This window comes from Rhipicephalus sanguineus, chromosome 8, assembly GCF_013339695.2.
Source record: "Rhipicephalus sanguineus isolate Rsan-2018 chromosome 8, BIME_Rsan_1.4, whole genome shotgun sequence".
NCBI lineage: Eukaryota > Metazoa > Arthropoda > Arachnida > Ixodida > Ixodidae > Rhipicephalus > Rhipicephalus sanguineus.
In genome coordinates, this window is record NC_051183.1 from 99,386,431 (window position 1) to 99,404,506 (window position 18,076).

Consider the following 18,076-nt stretch of genomic DNA (forward strand, 5'->3'; position numbering starts at 1 on the left):
TGGATGCTCATTCTAACAAATGTAATAAGGATTTATAAAAAAGATAGAAACCAGCATGATAAAAAAAAAAACATGTCCTAAATAGTGGAACTATATATATTTTCTAACAAAAAGTGCTTCACTGCAAGTACGAAATTTCTAGCTAATCCAGTGTCAAATGGCAGAGTATTCCAAATTTTCGCGCTGTAAAATTGCAACTGCTGACCACAAGCAGGTCTATGATTGGCAGTTAGAAAAAGTAGGTACCGCCCAGGGGCATAGCCAGAAATTTGTTTAGGAGAAGGGGGGTGGAGTGTTTAACCACCATTTTGTTTGTTCGTATGCGCATGCGTACACATGCAAAATTATAAACTTCGGGAGGGGGGCGGGTATGAACCCCCCACCCCCGGCTATGCCAGGATATTGCCATCTTTCGCACACGTTACTCCAGCTCCACATACTGCCACGGCCGGACTGGAAAAGCACACGAGTGTTTCGTCTCACAGCCTTTGCAATCGAGCGGAACGCTATGGCAGTGTTTCTCCGTGGTTAGCGCCACAGTTCACCATGAGGGGTGCGGCGACCCTGCCGTAGTTATAGGAGTTTTTGCTAACTGCTTGCTTGCTTGCTTGCTGTTTGCCGAGAAGAATGCGAGTGTCTGCTTTTGCATGGACCGCAGTCGCGAACGCAGTGGCAGGGTTGCAGCGACAACATGGTGGTGCGGCGGGAGGTGGAAACAGGCGCATTGCGAAGGCCGTAAGACAGAATGCTCGCGCACCTTTCCAGTAAGACTGTGGTATTGCAAGGTACTGGAGAGATAAACGGTCATTGCATCATGCACATCCGAGCATTTAATCAACGACATATAGATGTGAAGGAGCTTCGCTGTATGTAAATTCCAACAGGGTGTGCTGATCTGCCGCAATTTTTTTTTCGCGAAATAGAAATCAATCTGTTTTGTTCAAATTACTGAACATAATTTTAAAAGAACACTTTACAAGTCCAAATCACTTTCAAGGGAGGAAGTTCTTGTGCGTTCAAAGTGATGGAGCAGGAACAAGCAACACATTGAGATGTATTCATAAGTAGACACAATTTATTCTGGTCACCAGAAACATGATAATACTGAAACTTTATTGTGGTAAGCTAGCATATATTGGAATCTGTATGTGAAAATCATTAAACGTAACGATGGTCCCTACAAGCTGCATTTAAATGGCATGTGACAAAGAAAAGAACGATTTCTTCAGTGCGTTTCTTGCACGTCTATATCTGTAAGCGTTTTCAAAATAAAATAGTGCTTATTGTAAACATGAACATGTATGTTAAGCATCAATGATGACGACACTGCAACGCAGAACTGACACACGGGGCAAGCTTTTGGCATTGTCATCGTAATGTCTTCCCGTAATAGCAGTTCAATTTTTCACATTTTAGCGACCACACATACAGGCATGTTTAAACATTTCTGCATTTTAGCATTTCTGACCATACATTCATGCATGTGCATAACATGCTTTTTCAAAATTGTCTGCACTTGGCTGAAGATAACTGTTTCTTGCTTTGGTGTGCAAAGTACTTAGCAATGTTAAAAACAGTTAACAAATGAATGCACAGCTATTGTTGAATACTATGCTATACCCTTATAGGTGGGGCTACTTTTGCAGCCCAATTTTGAAGTTATTAAGCAAGGTGCTGCACAAAAGAATCATGCACCATGTTTCTTTTGTGCACCATGTTTCTTTTGCGCAGCACCTTGCTTAATGATGTGCTACTGACTTGCCCAACAACATGCGTTACTGAAGTGCCATGTTTGTTTAGTCTTTACACATTGTTCCAATTGACCTTTAAACAAGATGTCTGCTTGGGAGCGCACATTTCCTGAAGCTTTATAAACCTCAACATTGGCCACCTGGAATGAGCTGTTGTTTATCGAGTCAAAGCACCCCTGAATGACGTCAACATGATGGCATTACATGGCGGGTGCCACCAGAGTTGCCAGATGCTTCCGAACTAAGAAGCATATACTAATCATTAAAAAGAAAGCCCATAAGATGAAGTTTTATAAATGTTCTCATTCTTGAAGATATTTTTAATCATAATGCAAAAGTTGCACAAATACAAAGGGAGGGTAAAAATACAAGCTTAATTATCTTGTACAGCAAAAACACTGGAAAATATGCACAACTATGAATGAAACTACACATTTACTTCTTAAAATAGTCTCCAGGGTAGTGTCCACTCTGTTCAGTGCAAGTTAGCCTGCGCCATGAATAATGTAACTTGTAGAGAGTGCCGAGTACAGTTATATTATGCACATTATAGGAGACCATGCAGCTGCAGTCATTCTGTCTGTTTCCCTTTGTGCCATTACATGTCACGCTAAAGTTTGTGTGACACTTATTTGTGTTTTAGGCGTAACTATAATTGCTTAAATGCATGGTACCTTAAAATGTAGAACACTTACTTCAGAACACATTGAGTTGGCATTGAATCTTCTGCCTCTGTCCCTTTTAAAACATAAATATAACTATAAAAATATGTGTGGGCAGATCTTTGGAGCTGTGCCATGCACAGAAAAGGCGTAGTGCCTGAAATTTTTATATACAGGCCATTAAAATTTCAGACCTTACGGCTTAAAATATGAAAGCTCCCGAGACACCATGGAATAGGCACATTTCACAACACATAATACATCAACTAATTTTGCACACAATGCTGTTTTGCACAAAGACACGCTGAACCATGGAACTAGTTTTGGACATGACAACTAAACAATTTACAGAGCCACATAAGTCTCCTTATGTGCACTGAATGTGAAAGTAGGCGTGTGTCTGGGTGTGACGACTATATTGACGTCCATGTCACGTGACATTATCACATGACTTGATGTGATGGATGTCATCATTTGGTCAGGAGTTTTCTTGACATCATGTAGTAACACCAACACTTGTGGACGGATGCTGCATTTTTCACTTCATGGGGGCACATAAGCCTTTCACATTAAAAACTTTGTCTCTGATCCTATTTAACGTAACAATACCACAGCATTTTTAAAATGCAAAAGTTTGAACTTATTTGACGCATCAGCTGCTGGTGAAAAGTATTGAGCCTTTACACAGTCCTTAACGAAAGCACCGGCCAAATTGGGCAACATTAACTTCTCGTACGAAACAAATTCATTCAAATTCAATGTGTGCTGAACACAGCACATGTTGCGCACACAACACCTATTCGAGAATAAATACACATATTTCCGCAGAAAACCAGCTTCTGCATTCTTGTTTTTGGTCGTAATTCCTGGCAGCCATCTTCCTGCTCCATCCTCTTCTAGACGACCCCGAAGTGAATGCACTGAATGGCCTGCCCCTGCTGAGGAGTAATAAACAGTATGCACAGATGTACCAGGTGTTGAACACTAGGACAGCAAGTCAACAGGTCAGGTGGAACCAACACACGTATCTATGGTCTATGTACAGTTGTCAACAATATAAGAGGGAACACCGAATTCGTGTTTAATCAACGCTTACTTGCAATGTACCGAAATGAATGTGACGTACTGAATCACAAGAGATACCTCTTCGCTTGAGTGTTCAGTGCTATGAACATTTTTTCGCTTGCCAACTGTGTTTAGACGCTATGACCTGTAGAAGGTAATGTCAGTGTTCCGTCTCGTATGCTCACGACTGTACATAAGACAGCATTGTTCTAATGAGGTTGAATGAACACAGTACTGCCATTATAACAGCAGATAACGTATGTTACATTGGCAGTTATTTGGCCCTCTTTGGCATTAGCCAACATTAGCGAATGTTAACCGACATCAGCCAGTGCTACGAGCATGCACACAAATATGGCTCTTTACAAATTGCATGGGGGTCTCGGATATGCCCCTCATATAAAATAAACAAGAAAGGACTTTTCAATCACGACGAAATCCTCGTTGTGAAGCTCTGCAACAATGTAAAAGTAAAAGATAAGCTGATAGTGGGTCTGCACTGAAGGCAAGTTGTTGGCCCAACCGCTATCACTATTAAATGCGAAGCATTTCTTAGCGAACCTCTGGCACTTCTGCCTGCCTGCCCTGCCCTGCCCCGCCCCGCCCCGCCCCGCCCCGCCCCGCCCTGCCTGCCTGCCTGCCTGTCTCTCTCTATCTATCGATCTATCTATCTAGCCGCCTACGTCTGGGTGCTCTCATGATCGCCTCGTCAACTTGGTGTAGACCAAAATTGGCATGGGAGGGTAAGGGGATTTGACGAATATGACTGTCGTGTCATGACATGATTAATGTGAAAATCCTGTCGCGTACGTCGTCAAACCCTTTCCTCCAGACACGTGTGGCACATACCCATTTACCACGGGCCGCAGCGTACGGGTATGCACCACAGGTGATTGACAGTTGTATCTGCCCAGGAACGGCGAGAACAGAGATTGGTAACTTAAATGCGAGAGCGTTAAGAAAAACCGACATCGGCAGCGGTGACCTGACGAATGGAGAGAATGAAAATTAGGATCCCAGCAGGAATCGAACCCAAGCATTCTGCGTGGCAATCAGGTATTCTACCACAGAGCCACGCCAGGTCTATAAACGGGTTTGGAAAAACAGCCTATGCAGGCGTAATGTCGGTGCAACGTCAATTGTGGTTATGGTGCTGGCGATTTAATTTCGCAAGAAAGCAATAAACACTACATGATACTCCTACGATGTGTACTCCTACGATACAGGCGTCATATCAGATTAACGTCTGTGGTTCCAGAGTTGGCTCCGCTTTTATAGCAGTCTAAAAAAACATTACATCTGTATTCCTATGATTCAGCAAGCTGTATTGAAGCATTGCTCGACCCCGGAGGAGAACATTACCTAACGTTACGTATGCGTTACGTATGCGATCGCACCGTAAAGTGCACTTAGTGCGCCAGAACGACGCAGTGTCCTCTTCATTTCTTACGAGGCTGCGCGATGGCCGCATGCTGGCCGATGATGATGCCAGATTGATTGACAGCCGCTTTGTAGACTAGGCTACGTAGGCCACATATGCCCATGTAGTCTACGAATACAAGCGCCATCCACTGATGTTGGTCTACGTAGCACTATCCAGGCCTACCAGCCTCGACGGCCTATACCTCACCAACGCGAAGGGTGGCTTCAGGTTCCGACATGTCGCCGGCTCTGTCGACAGATAATTTGTCGACGAAATGACCGAGGCATCCACGATTTCCATCAACTGTACTATACCTCATACTTCACTACATATAGACCCCTCGTCACCGCGATCACGACTGGATCCTATAGCAGTCATGACTAGCTGCTGGTGCTCACTGATCACGGTGATGACGACATTGTTCAAGAACTGTCAAGAACCTCTTCCACACATGCACACGGGTTCGTGAAAAGTAAGTGCGTGCGTTCTCCATCATTAGGGACAAGTATAAACACAACATATCAGCTCACCGCTTCTGGTGTTGGTAATACCCACGTTGCAGTTGGCATCGTTACCCAACTGTATAAACAACTGGTTAAATAACACATATGCAGCTCTTCAGCATATATGTGTGCGTATAAAATTTATATATCTTTAGCGTCGTTTTGTAGCGTTTCGCTCATTAACAAAAATTACATCACAGTCACCTTCCAGCCGCATGCTTCGCATAACATCGACTTCCACGGTACGTGGGATCTGCCGAATTTTTTGTTCATTTGTAATTTGTTGCAAAATAAAGTACTGAGCTCAAAGGTATCTCAAAACTCTTCTAGTTCTTTATTTCTTTCTGAAATCAAGACTATTCAAGGTATTCAAGGATAAGTACAATATATGGCGTGGTGTGCAAGGAGATTATCTTTTCAGGAAATGTTTTGGAAAAAGAAACACTGCTAAAGCTCCGAGTAGACAAGAAGACATAAGGCAATATGCTAACTACCAATTGAAAGGTTTATTTCATGATGGTCATACACTAACTAGTTTAACAATACATGTCGTTTCAGAAATGTGCTTTTTGCTACGTCAAACACGAACCTGCTTCAGTTGTGCGGCATAATGGAATTGCATGCAGAGTGGAATGAGCAATGCAGCATTGCATGGAATGAGTGATGAATCAAACGGCTGTGCATTTAATTCATCACTCATTTGCTGCCATGCTGAGCTGTAGGAACAATAGAAACTATGCAAACGTGCACTTCCATGACAAGTTCCACTACACTTTCTGGAGCATTAGCCTCTGGCATTATTAAAAATGAAATTGATTCCAACTTTACTTACCAATAACTCCTCACCAGATCCCTCACCTGGAATAAAAGGCATTAACGCAGGTGTGACAAATTGGTGTGACACAGAACATAGGACAACACGGATGTTTAATTTGCGAAGCTAGTCTCGTGCTACTTCCCAGCGATTTTGGTCACATGATGCACTTGCATAAGAATGCGCTGCAAAGCACAGTGACCCAAAGAAATAGAGTCGAATATTGTTGATATGATTCTGCATAATATATTTCTCGGCCTAATACGTTTCTCTTTGCATTCCTCGCCAATATCCCTTAGAAATAATGCATTTTCACGCGTTAAATATGATCACACTTTAGCCCACGATTGGATAATACGACCGCGAAAGTGGGTATTGATCAATATATCTAGAAATCCTACATTTATTCTTCAGTATACTAGCTCAAACTGCGTTCCAACAAGCCACGGTCTGAACGTTGCAGAGCCACTGAGGCCACAGCAACATTGGTTTTGTGGCAAAAAGATAGTTGCCAGGCGATCTTTTTGCCGCAAAACCGACGTTAATGCAGCGGAAATTGACCAGCAACTTCAATGTTGCTCAACAAAAGTGAGTTGCTGACGAAGTGTGTATATTTTCCTCATTTTTCAACCTCTTTGGTTCATGATACGCTTTATTTTCCGGTTCCCGCGAAAAACGTATCGACGAGATTCCACTGTACAAGGTGATGGTGCATCTAGAGTATATAACAGATAACTAGGCTCGTGCGAATATTTGAGCACTTCGAATAATCGAACGAATATTACAGTATTCGAATTCAAAATATTGGAAATTTCGATCGAAATGAATGAATAGGTGCACATTAGTCCGCAGTAACCCCCTTCCCCTCTCTCTGTAAAGGTGGTTTCGCTGCAGTGGAGGGGGTGCTATGCCGTGAATGCATCTTTCCAGGGAAAATCCACACTGCCGCCAAGTCCCACTTCAAGGTTAAATGAACATATTACCCTCACATTGATTCATTATTTTGTAAGTTTAAAAGCTTGTTATACTGGCTTATATGCTCTAAGCATAGCAAATTTTAAAACATAACATGTTTTACAGGCTATCACTTGCATTCTACCGAAAGTCAAATCCTGCTACTATTCAAAGTTGCTTCCACTTCCTTTGAACCAAAAAGAACGACATTTGCATATGCCTTGTTTCAATTAAATAAAAATATTGTGCAGGTGTAGATGGGTCATGACAAATATGCTCATTTTTCTTGATAATATGTGATAGATACTATTTGAATTCGATTCGATATTATTTGACCAAGTCACTATTTGCTTCGAACCTCAAATTTGCCATTTGCACAAGCCTACAGATAAGAAATTGCACACAGAACCTATGAAGCACCTCTCAATTCTAACCCTTTACTTTGTGAGCATGTAGGGGCTAAATCCTCAACGTTCTAAACGTAGGGTATTGAACCCTCAACCTATGGAGTGTGTAGGGAGCAGGACCCCCCAACCTCCCGAGCGGATAGGGGACATAAACCCCTTGTATAACCTCATTCAATTGAATACAAAGGAGAATTGTCACAATGCTCCGGGTACCGTTGGAACTCCTAGTGGCGTCTGCTGCATGTTCTTGAACTTGCCCGTCACAATCGGCCACTATGAAAGGGAATCGAACCCATGCCGTCGTGCTTATCAGCACAACGCCACGCTTGCAGTGCTAACAAGATAGAGGCTAGGGGGAAGATGGAGGCTTGGAGCGATGAGAAATCATTTGAGTGAGGATTGCCGCTGGAGCCAACGTTACGCCCTCTAGGTTACGCCCTTGGCTACTGGAGGAATGCAGGCCGCCATCGAGCCTTTTAGCCGCAAGAACTGGTCATCGTGGATCCAGCGCCTGACCTTCCACTTTGTGGCGAACGACGTCTGCGACGAACAAAAGAAGCGCACGCTCCTCCTGACGCTATGCGGAGCCGACACCTTTGAAACTGCCTGCGCTCTGGTCGCGCCGAAGACACCTGGAGAGGTGGGCTATGCCGACATAGTTGCCCTCCTGCAGAAACACTTTGATCCACGACTGTCTGAGTTGTACGGCCGGTACATGTCCCAGCGACGCGATCAGCGGCCAGAAGAGTCGATCAGCAACTACGTTGCAGCCCTCAGAAGCTTGTCAGCTGACTGTAACTTCGGAGTGCCAGCGACAACGTCTGCTACATCAACGCTACCGGCAGAAGGCCAGGCAGCCGTTCTGGCGAACCCCACCATGCTGCCCCAAGATGTGACGCTTCGTGACAGGTTCGTGTGCGGCATCCGCGACGAGCACCTCCAGCAGCGACTGTTCGCGGAGAAAGACTTGACTTTTCAACGCGCGTTGGACTTGGCACTGTCATCCGAAAGTGCATTGAAGCAGCAACGAGGACTTAAGGGAGCGACGAGCTCCGCGGAGGTGCACAACACTTCGCAGTCTAAAAAGGAAAGCAAACATTCGGCTCAGCAACGGCGCTGCAACCGATGCGACGGCTGACATGAGGCTGACACCTGCAAGTTCAGGACAGCGCAATGCCGATTTTGTTCCAAAAAGGGTCACATCGAGAACGCCTGCATCTCCAGAAAGAAGAAAAAGAAAGAAGGCAACCTCAACACCCGGCAGGGAACTCACATGATTAATGCCCAACCTGTGAGCTACGACCCCGCGGACACCGATAGGTGCTACGACCTACATGCCGTGAGTGATCGACAACCCTGCCCTAAATTCCTCGTTGACGTGGAAGTCGAGGGAAGGCCTCTGAACTTCGAAGTGGACACGGGCGCCGCATGTTCTCTCATCAGTGAGGCTACCTACCACCAAACGTGACCATCGAACACCCCAAAGCTTTCGAGAGAACCTCTAGACTTACGTACCTGGTCAGGGGAAGAACTTGGCACCCTCGGTTCGGCACAAGTTCGTGTGCGTTTTAAATCAAAGGACTACGTGCTGCCCCTGCTGATAATTAAAGGGACTGGGTGCAACCTGCTCGGACGTGACTGGTTCTCAGCACTGAACATCCGTGTTCACGGAATAAACCAGGTCGCCGAACCAAGTCAAGAGATCCAGGAGGTTTTCGCACGCCATCCTGATGTATTTAAGGAAGGTATCGACGGCTACGTGGGTCCTTTGGTTCACTTGGACTTGGAAGAAGGTGCCACACCCAAGTTTTGCAAAGCACGTCCAGTACCCCTAGCTTACCAAGAGCCTATGGAAGAAGAGCTCGACTGCCTGCAAAAACAAGGTATCCTGGAACCGACGCAACATGCTGAAATGGCCACACCTTTGGTGTGGGTGCGCAAAAAGGGTGGAAAATTTCGCGTTTGTGGAGATTACAGGAGCACAGTTAACGCGGTGGTCAAGAAGACGGCGTACCCACTGCCGACAACTGCGGAGGTGTTCGCAAAGTTGCATGGTGGGATGACATTTTCAACGCTAGACCTGTACCAGGCCTATCAGCAGCTAAGAGTGGACGACGAGACAGCCGCATTGCTCACCGTCAACACCACCAAAGGACTGTTCAAGGTGAATCGTCTCCCTTTTGGAGTATCCGCTGCGCCAGCCATCTTCCAGCGGATGATGGAGACTACACTGGCCGGAATTCAGGAGGTGAGTGTCTACCTTGACGACACTATTGTCAGTGGAAAGGACGTTAAAGGGACACTAAAGGCAAATAACAATTTATGTCAGAGTGAAAGCCCAATGTATGACAACTTCTAAAACGGCAATATTATGAACAGCAGTGCCCTACTTACCAAGAAATTAAGCTAAATATATCACATGATGAGCGCCACGAGTGGGACATTTTCGAAGTGATCCCGATGACGTATGGAAGTCGGCCTACAATAAATCACTAGTAATCAAACTAGCAGCAGTAAAAAAAGAACATCCGAGCATCAAAAGACTTAATAAAATGCTGTTTGTTCATTTCCGCTTGATTCATGGAAAACAAAACTTCCGTGGCGTTGCCATGGGGAACGGCGCGCGTGGTTCAAAGGTTCCGTTTTCGCCGAACTGCGCCTCGCCCGTCTCAGCGGTAGTTTCGGGATCACGTACTGCCGTGCGTGTTTTGCGCGCTCGTGAAAGTCGCTCTGACAGAAAGTTCGACAAAATGCTGCATGCGTGTGATATTGCCGGATGCCCGAATGGTGCACAACGCCAGTGCTGCAGCAAGGAAACCGGTGTGTCTTTTCACTGGGTGCCGCGGAATGAACCATCACGCTCGAAGTGGCTTAGTGTCATGCCATTGCGCCACTGTGCTAAACAGTGAAAATCTCTGCGTGTGTGCTCGTTGCACTTTCGTACTGAGGATTACGAGACCAACGGCAACTTGGTGAAGGCTTTGAATGTGCCCATCCGAGCAAGTCTTTGCCGCAGCGCCCCGTTGTTGCTACTGTGGGTCCCGCTACTTCCGCTCGGCTGCTACTAGTGTCGGCGGCCGCGCAGTAAAAGCGGGCAACGTTGGGCACGGCAGCAGTGACGTATGAAAGTCGTATTTTCAGGCGGGAGATTTGAAGCGCGCTAACGCGATGCGGACCACTAAAAACGTGATTTTATTTGAAAATAAGCACTTCCTTGGCACAAAAGCAGCACTACGAGGTTTCTGGACCGCTATTTCAACAATCAACGTCGACTTAATATTTGCCTTTAGTGTCCCTTTAAAGAGCATGCGCAACTTCTAGAGGAAGTCCTGTCGAGGCTAAGCGACAAAGGCCTGCGACTCAAGCAAGAGAAATGTCGCTTCGGCATCAGCTCAGTCCAGTTTCTCGGTCATAAAATCGATGCTCAGGGTGTCCATACGATCGAAGAGAAGGTAAAAGCAATCCTCGAGGCGCCAAAACCGACTGACAAGACCTCTCTGCAGGCTTTCTTAGGGCTTCTCGCCTTTTACGATCGTTTTTTGGAGAACAGAGCGACGGTAGCTGCAGAGTTGTATGGGCTTCTCGAGAAGAATACGTCCGGGAAGTGGGAGAAAAAACACCAGGATGCGTTCGAGATGCTTAAGAAGATGATTCGGTCTTCGAAAGTCCTTGCGCATTATGATGAACAAAGGCCTCTCATTCTGTCTGTGGATGCGTCACCACACGGCATTGGCGCAATTCTCGCTCAAAAGGATGCGTTCGGCCGAGAGGCTCCCATTGCATTCGCATCACGAACTTTGGGAACCGCTGAGAAAAACTACTTGCAGCTCGATAAAGAAGGTCTTGCGGTAGTTTATGGCGTCAGCCACTTTCACCAATATGTCGCTGGCCGGCACGTGACCGTATTAACGGATCACCAACTGCTCCTAGGCATCATGGGGGAAAAGAAGCAAATCCCTCAGATATTGTCACTGAGGATGACTCGATGGCCACATATGACTACAACTTGGTGTACAGGCCTGGACGCCTGCACCAAAATGCTGACGCACTCAGCAGGCTGCCACTGCCGCACAGGTGGATGAGCCATGCTCCCCGGGAGATGTGCTTATGCTTGCGTCCGCACCACGTTTCGAGCTGTCACCGCGTCAACTGGCTGAGCTGACCCGGAGTGACCCACTGTTAACCCGCGTGATGACAGCCATCTCAAGCGGAGAATTAAGCCAGTTGCCCAAGCAGGAATTTTCGGCGTTCACAAAGCTTGGACATGAGCTTTCGCTACAGGAGGGCTGAATCATCCGGGGTGCCAGACTGGTCGTTCCAGAGAAAGCAAGGAAGGACATGCTCGACTTAGCACATGCAGGTCACAGGGGCGTGGTAGCTATGAAGGCGTGCGCTCGAGGCTATTTTTGGTGCCCCGTTGTCGACAACGACATAGAGCGGGTGGTCAAAAGTTGTGCAACTTGCTGCCAGCACCAGAAAACACCAACTAAAGCACCAGCTCCCGAGTGGAAACGTGCGACAACACCATGGCACACAATCCACGCTGACTTCGCTGGGCCTGTGGAGGGAAGGATGCTCCTAATTGTAGTGGACGCATACAGCAAGTGGCTCGAAGTGCGCACCATGCGGAACATACAGTCGTCGACACTGATCGAGGAACTGAGAAACCTGTTCGCAACTTTTGGCATTCCTGAAAGGGTGGTCACGGATAACGGCCCGTCCTTTGTTTCCGCAGAAATGGAAGAATTTCTGAAGAAGAATCGGGTGACGCACATCACAAGCGCACCCTATCATCCGGCCACGAATGGGCAAGCCGAAAGAATGGTGTATGAAACCAAACAGGCACTTCCAAAGGATCAGTCAGGAACATCTGCGTGCAGGCTGGCTTGTTTCCAGCTGAAACAGCACACCACCGTTTCAGTAACGACGGGCAAAACGCCAGCTGCACTCATGTTCAGCCGTGAGCTCTCAACGGCATTGACGCGCATTCAGTCGCGACCAGCTGAGAGGGTGACCACTGACCACAGCGTTACTAAATCGCCAAGAAGGGCAGCCATCGGGCAATCGGTCTTTTTCCGCAACTTTGCAGGAAGTCCTGCTTGGGTTGGCAGAACCGTGTTAAGGAGACTCGGACATCGATCTTGGCTAATCAAGTCCAGAAGCGGAACGCTTCGTCGGCACCTTGATCACATAAAGCCAGGTGCAGAGGCCTACCTGACAGAAGATTCACCGCAAAACGATCAAACGAACGGACCAGCAGCAGGTGATCAACAAGACACAGTGCCGGCTCCGTACGTGATCTCGCTCCCAGCGGAAGCACTGCCGCCGCATGATCTGCCCACAACGCCCGACTCCGAACATAGGGAAGCTGAGGCCAGGCTGCACACTTATGCGACGAAAGCTTGCGATGACCAACCCAGCGGGTCCGCGCAGCACCAAACTGCGCCGAGGCCCCAGCATGATCGGCGTCCACCTGACCGATACGGTGACCCCGTCTTAAGGGGTAAGGGATGTCGTGTACGTGCACATCGACCGGCACACGGCCACTGCAGGTGCTGTGCCTCGCTTGCTGACGCTGCCCGACGCGCCCGCGCGCGGCGCATTCCTCGGACTTTTGTCCCCAGCTCCTGCATATCGCATTACTCTTCTACCCTCGCTGTAACCTCCCTTCGTCCGCTTCTAAAAGAAAGCAATAAAACAGTCTCCTGCCAGTCGCTGTCTCGTGTGGTTCCTGTGCTGCGGGGCTCTGAGCCCCCAACGTAACAGTAATAATGCACATTTAACCTTGAAGCGCAACTTCGCGGCAGTGTGGACTTCCCCTGGAGAGGTGGTTTCAAGGCATAGCGACCTCACTCAAAAGGATGCGCAGTGCAGTGACACCACCTGCAGTGACACCACCTTTCAGGGGTGTTAGATGCGGTAAAATACATGTCTATTCGTTTCCAATACTTCGAAATTTCCAAAATTTTAAATTCTTGTCGAAGCGAATTCGAATACTGTAATATTCGTTCAAATATTCAAAATGCTCGAATATTCGACCATGCCTAGACAGGTCCACTTGTCTCAAGCAACATTCCTTGCTGAATGATTTCTCATTGCTTGCAGCGATAGTCGCACTTGCAAGCTCTCACCAATAATCAAAGCTTGCAGTCATCGCACCAATGATATTGCCAGGACTTTCAGAAAGTGTACAATTCTATTAAACCTCTCAAGCAACAGGAGCAAAGACAGTCTTGTGACTTAATCCATACTTTTGTTTCATGTACGTACCATCAAGAGAAGCCCGGCTTGCAGCAATGGCTGGAGCTCCAGACGGCGACTGTGGCACAGCCCTGTGATGGCTGTTCTCAAAACGAGGGGTGCCACATGCTTCGCTGCAACCATTATAGACACAAAGTTTCTGAGAACACATAATACTAAAGACAAGCACTGCTGAAGACTAACGGTGGCAGATAACTCTTCGAAAACTCTGTCAGCATTTATTACTACAGTAGAACCCCGCTGATACGTTTTTGAAGGGACCGTAGGAAATAAACGTAAGAGACGGGAAACGTAAGAGCCGAAAAACAGGAAAAACGGCAAAATATTTAGTGGTACAGAATTTTATTTCAATTCTTACGAGCAGCACGAAAATTGGCGCGCTCAGCCGCGATCTAGTCGATGGATAGAAACGCGGAGCTTAGGACGGCCTTATCCACAGAAATGTAATCAACGTATGTGATTTTTTTAACACCAACAGCTGTAGGCATGAAAGAACTAAGCACACGCAATCACGACCGGCGCGGCGAGTCCGACCGCGAACCGCACGCACGACCATGCGAGCTCCAACCAGCTCGAACTTTAGCTCGAACTCCTCCCGTTCTCCGACAAATAACGATGATGATGAGTCTACGCCAACGCGATGGCAGAAGTGAATGCCAATCTCGAAGGCCTTGCTTTCGCAAGCAATTACGTCATACACGCCATGTTTGTGCAATGCAAATCTCAGAGGCTATGCTTTTGTCAATAGTAAATGCCAATCGTGAAGGCCTCGCTTTCGCGAGCAGTTACGTCATAGACGCCATCTTTGCCATTTGAATCTCGAAGGCCATGCTTTTGTTTGCATCAATTGAAAGATTCTGTTGCTTGCGCCTCTCATGCGGCTAATATTACGGTGAAACGAGGCCAAGCTGCGTGAAAATGCACCATGGCCGCTCTCTTTGGTAGTCACTCGGTCGGCTCCGGGCGCACTTCGCGACGTATCATACGGGAACGGTCCGACAGTTACGACGTAACAGCGGGGTTCCCAATACATTGTATCCTATGGGAGCTATGCCGGGACCGGCGGAAAACGACGTAACAGCCGGGAAAACGCAGCAGTGAGGAACGTAACAGCGGGGTTCTACTGTATTCTATTATTAGCAAGGAAGGAAAAGTGTACCTCTTTTCTGAACTCAGGGAAAAAAAACGCAAAAGAAACAGTAGTTTCTGTGATATCGTGGCAAGCTGACAACTGTAAGCACCTTGGTGTAACATTCTCTGATAACCTTGCTCGGAACTTACATTTTATAATATCTTCCGCTGTTCCTAACTTTGCTTTTCAAGACGCAAGCTCAGAAGCTTACCTACCAGAATTAAATGACTAAGTTACGAGACCTTCATTAGACCCATCCATACACTAACCATTAAAACAATTGAGAGAATCCAGAGAATGGATATTCGTTTATTTATTCTAAATTTAAATGCACTGATTCCCCAACATGGCTAATGACGGCAAATAAAATAATATACTTTTTCCCGAAACATAGATGCAGCTGCTTTGCCTGATTTTTATACACTCATTTTATTGAAGATTATCCTTAGGCCCCACATCACGATGACACAAATGCGTTAACCTCTCTTTCTGCCAGAGCACAAATACTCACAAATTTTCCTTCTCCGTTGAACAACATCAGAGTGGAACTCCAGACATGTGACATAACTAACTTTCTCAGTGAAGCGCATTCACCATGTGTGAGGCTAATACATGCATTGTATTGAATGTTTGTTTGTTCAGTACAGTACATGACCTGCCAGACTCTTTCTTAAATTTGAACAGAATATCAACTACACCTGATAGCAAATCTAATCCAGTGTTGTCATCCTGCCTCTTGATGTTGAACTTGTTATTTTTCGTTCCATCAGATGAAATATGTATTCCTAATTTGCATGCGCTGTAGGGCACAGGTAAAATAGCAAGAAGGACAGCAGAAAGTGAGAGAAGGTAGAGAGAAAAACACAAAACAGACGAGAACAGGTGATAGTTTATTCGCAGAAAGGCAAGAGGTGAAAGAACAGCATACACAGAAGGACAGCAGACAGCAGGAATAAAATTTAAAAGGCCATAACACAACAGGGGTGCATGAAAAGATTGAATCAAAGTGCAGAGTGGAAGAGTGAAATCTGAAAAAACAGCAAATACCAGGACCTTCAATCTGGAACAATCGCTTGCCCAATACGCTCATAGTCACATGGCGAAATGTCTTGCACTTATACGCATATATTTAATATGTCTAGCACTCATAAAATAAGTCACATGGTGCTTCACAGATTCCCTCAAGATAACTCACAGGCAGAAGGCATGTTCTTCTTTTTCCTTCTCAGTATATTGCATTAACCTACCCCACCCACTTGACAGCTTTCTGCACACAACATGCTTTTGCACTGCATCCAAGATCAGAGACACTGGAAGCTTTCTGCACATCATGTGGTTCTGCAGTGCCCCTGAGATCGGCCCCACCTTTCATCAAGTGACAATGTCATGATGACGTCATCATGTGATGTCAGACTATGTGACGTCACGACGACATCACTATGATGTCACAAATTTTGGCAACCTGCGACATCATGATGACGTCACAGAGTGATTTTTTTTCATCCTGCATGTTCATGCTGACGCCACCACTGCAGACGTCGACGAGCCGACGGTCACTTTTCACACGTGATGAGGCGCCTAAGGCTTTCACCTTAATCACACAGGATCCTTACATCTCCCAAGGCCCACACACATTTCATCTAAACAGTCACCCTCGACATGAGAGCGCACATTTTTCTGTGCTGCTTATGTCGGTACATGGCACTGAAGAAAGCTGCCATGGCAGAAAACACCCACTTGTAGGCTTCGGATCCGATGGAGCTCAGTTCTGTCGGAGCTCTTCTCAGGTCAGTCGGCTGGATTCTTGGGATGGGTCTAATGACGGACTGCTGCATTGTCGCCGAACTGAACGTTTGGGGAACCAGGGGGTCGATGATCGGTACGGCAACCCGCACGCCTTCCGACGTGCACTCGTAATCGTCGCTCAGGTCGATGAGGTCTTCCTCTGCCGCTGGCATTACTGGTACCGCTCGCGGAGGTGGCCAGTGGTAACCGCTGGTACTGGCGCCACTTGCAGCGAAAGCAGCTGGCATGGGCGGTCGCAGACCCGCTGAGTGGCCCTGCGGATGCTGGAACGGTGTTGTCAAAAGAGATGACAGTTTTGGTAATCTGAAGCCTAGGAAATATTTTCATCATAACATCATCTTTATGTCATCTTTATTTTCTCGTGTGTTTGTAATTTAGACATGCTGCAGTCACCATTTGGTGATTTTAGCACTGTGGTACAGTGATGGACAAATAAAACGCAAACAAGAAATTGCAAAGTGGAACAGCTTCTGCAAGTGATAGCTCAAGAGCACAATCTCGCATTGGTAATTATGCAGCTTCCAAAGGTTGTCTTGGCCCCATGCTAAGTGAGCAGGCAGAAATCATGCTGACATCAAGCATACTGGTGAAAACAAAAATGATAGAATGCGTATTAGGTAGCCCCAACTTGTTACTATTTCATTTGCCCATGACTTCACATAATGCTATTGTTGAACAGTGGTCAACACATTGAACAATGAACACTGAGGAATGACATATAGTGCATACGAGTTACACAATAAATATGACAGATACAAGCTATCACAGGCGCAGTAAAATATGGAAAAAATAAAAGCTGCAAGATTTACATTATGCAAGGTAAGTTCAAGAGGATTTAGCACCTTTGTTATGACTGTGTATGTGACTGTGTACATATATAGGTAATATTCAGGTAATATGATAGTATAATGGCTATGTGTCTTGGTGTGTTCAAGCTTACAATGCTTGAGTAATCACTCCATCTTCACAGCTGTGAAGCAATGCGTTTATCCAAGGCAAGTATGCGGGGATGCATGGACACCAAGTTCATCACTGTGGCTGGGAACAGTAGAGGGATGAGTTCGCTGCCCACAAAAGCAGCATGATATGTGAGGAAAGACAGCACTGTGCCCTGCGAAATCTTGCCTGACGTATATATCCATGCATGTTCAGTATTTCCATCCATAGGCGTGCGCAGGGTTGCCCATTAGGGGGGGGGGGGGCAAAGGTTCATTGCAGCGGCCCCCCCACCCTACTAAGTCAATGTATGGGGCAGATTTTGCCCCCCCCCCCCAACTTAGGTGACTGCAAGGGTCAAT

General features: G+C 46.5%; 1 protein-coding gene across 1 annotated transcript in view; it reads right to left on the reverse strand.

Annotated features, from left to right (window-relative positions):
- Window positions 1–1,699: 1,699 nt before the first annotated feature.
- Window positions 1,700–18,076, reverse strand: part of LOC119402250 (WD repeat-containing and planar cell polarity effector protein fritz homolog) — a 62,866-nt gene continuing 46,489 nt past the window's right edge. The window contains exons 24-27 of the mRNA XM_037669382.2: window positions 16,710–17,041; window positions 13,850–13,953; window positions 6,237–6,262; window positions 1,700–3,351 (exon numbers count right to left, since the gene is read on the reverse strand). Coding sequence (XP_037525310.1) covers window positions 3,310–3,351; window positions 6,237–6,262; window positions 13,850–13,953; window positions 16,710–17,041 — 504 coding nt within the window. The 3' untranslated portion in view covers window positions 1,700–3,309. The remainder of the gene's footprint in view (window positions 3,352–6,236; window positions 6,263–13,849; window positions 13,954–16,709; window positions 17,042–18,076) is intronic.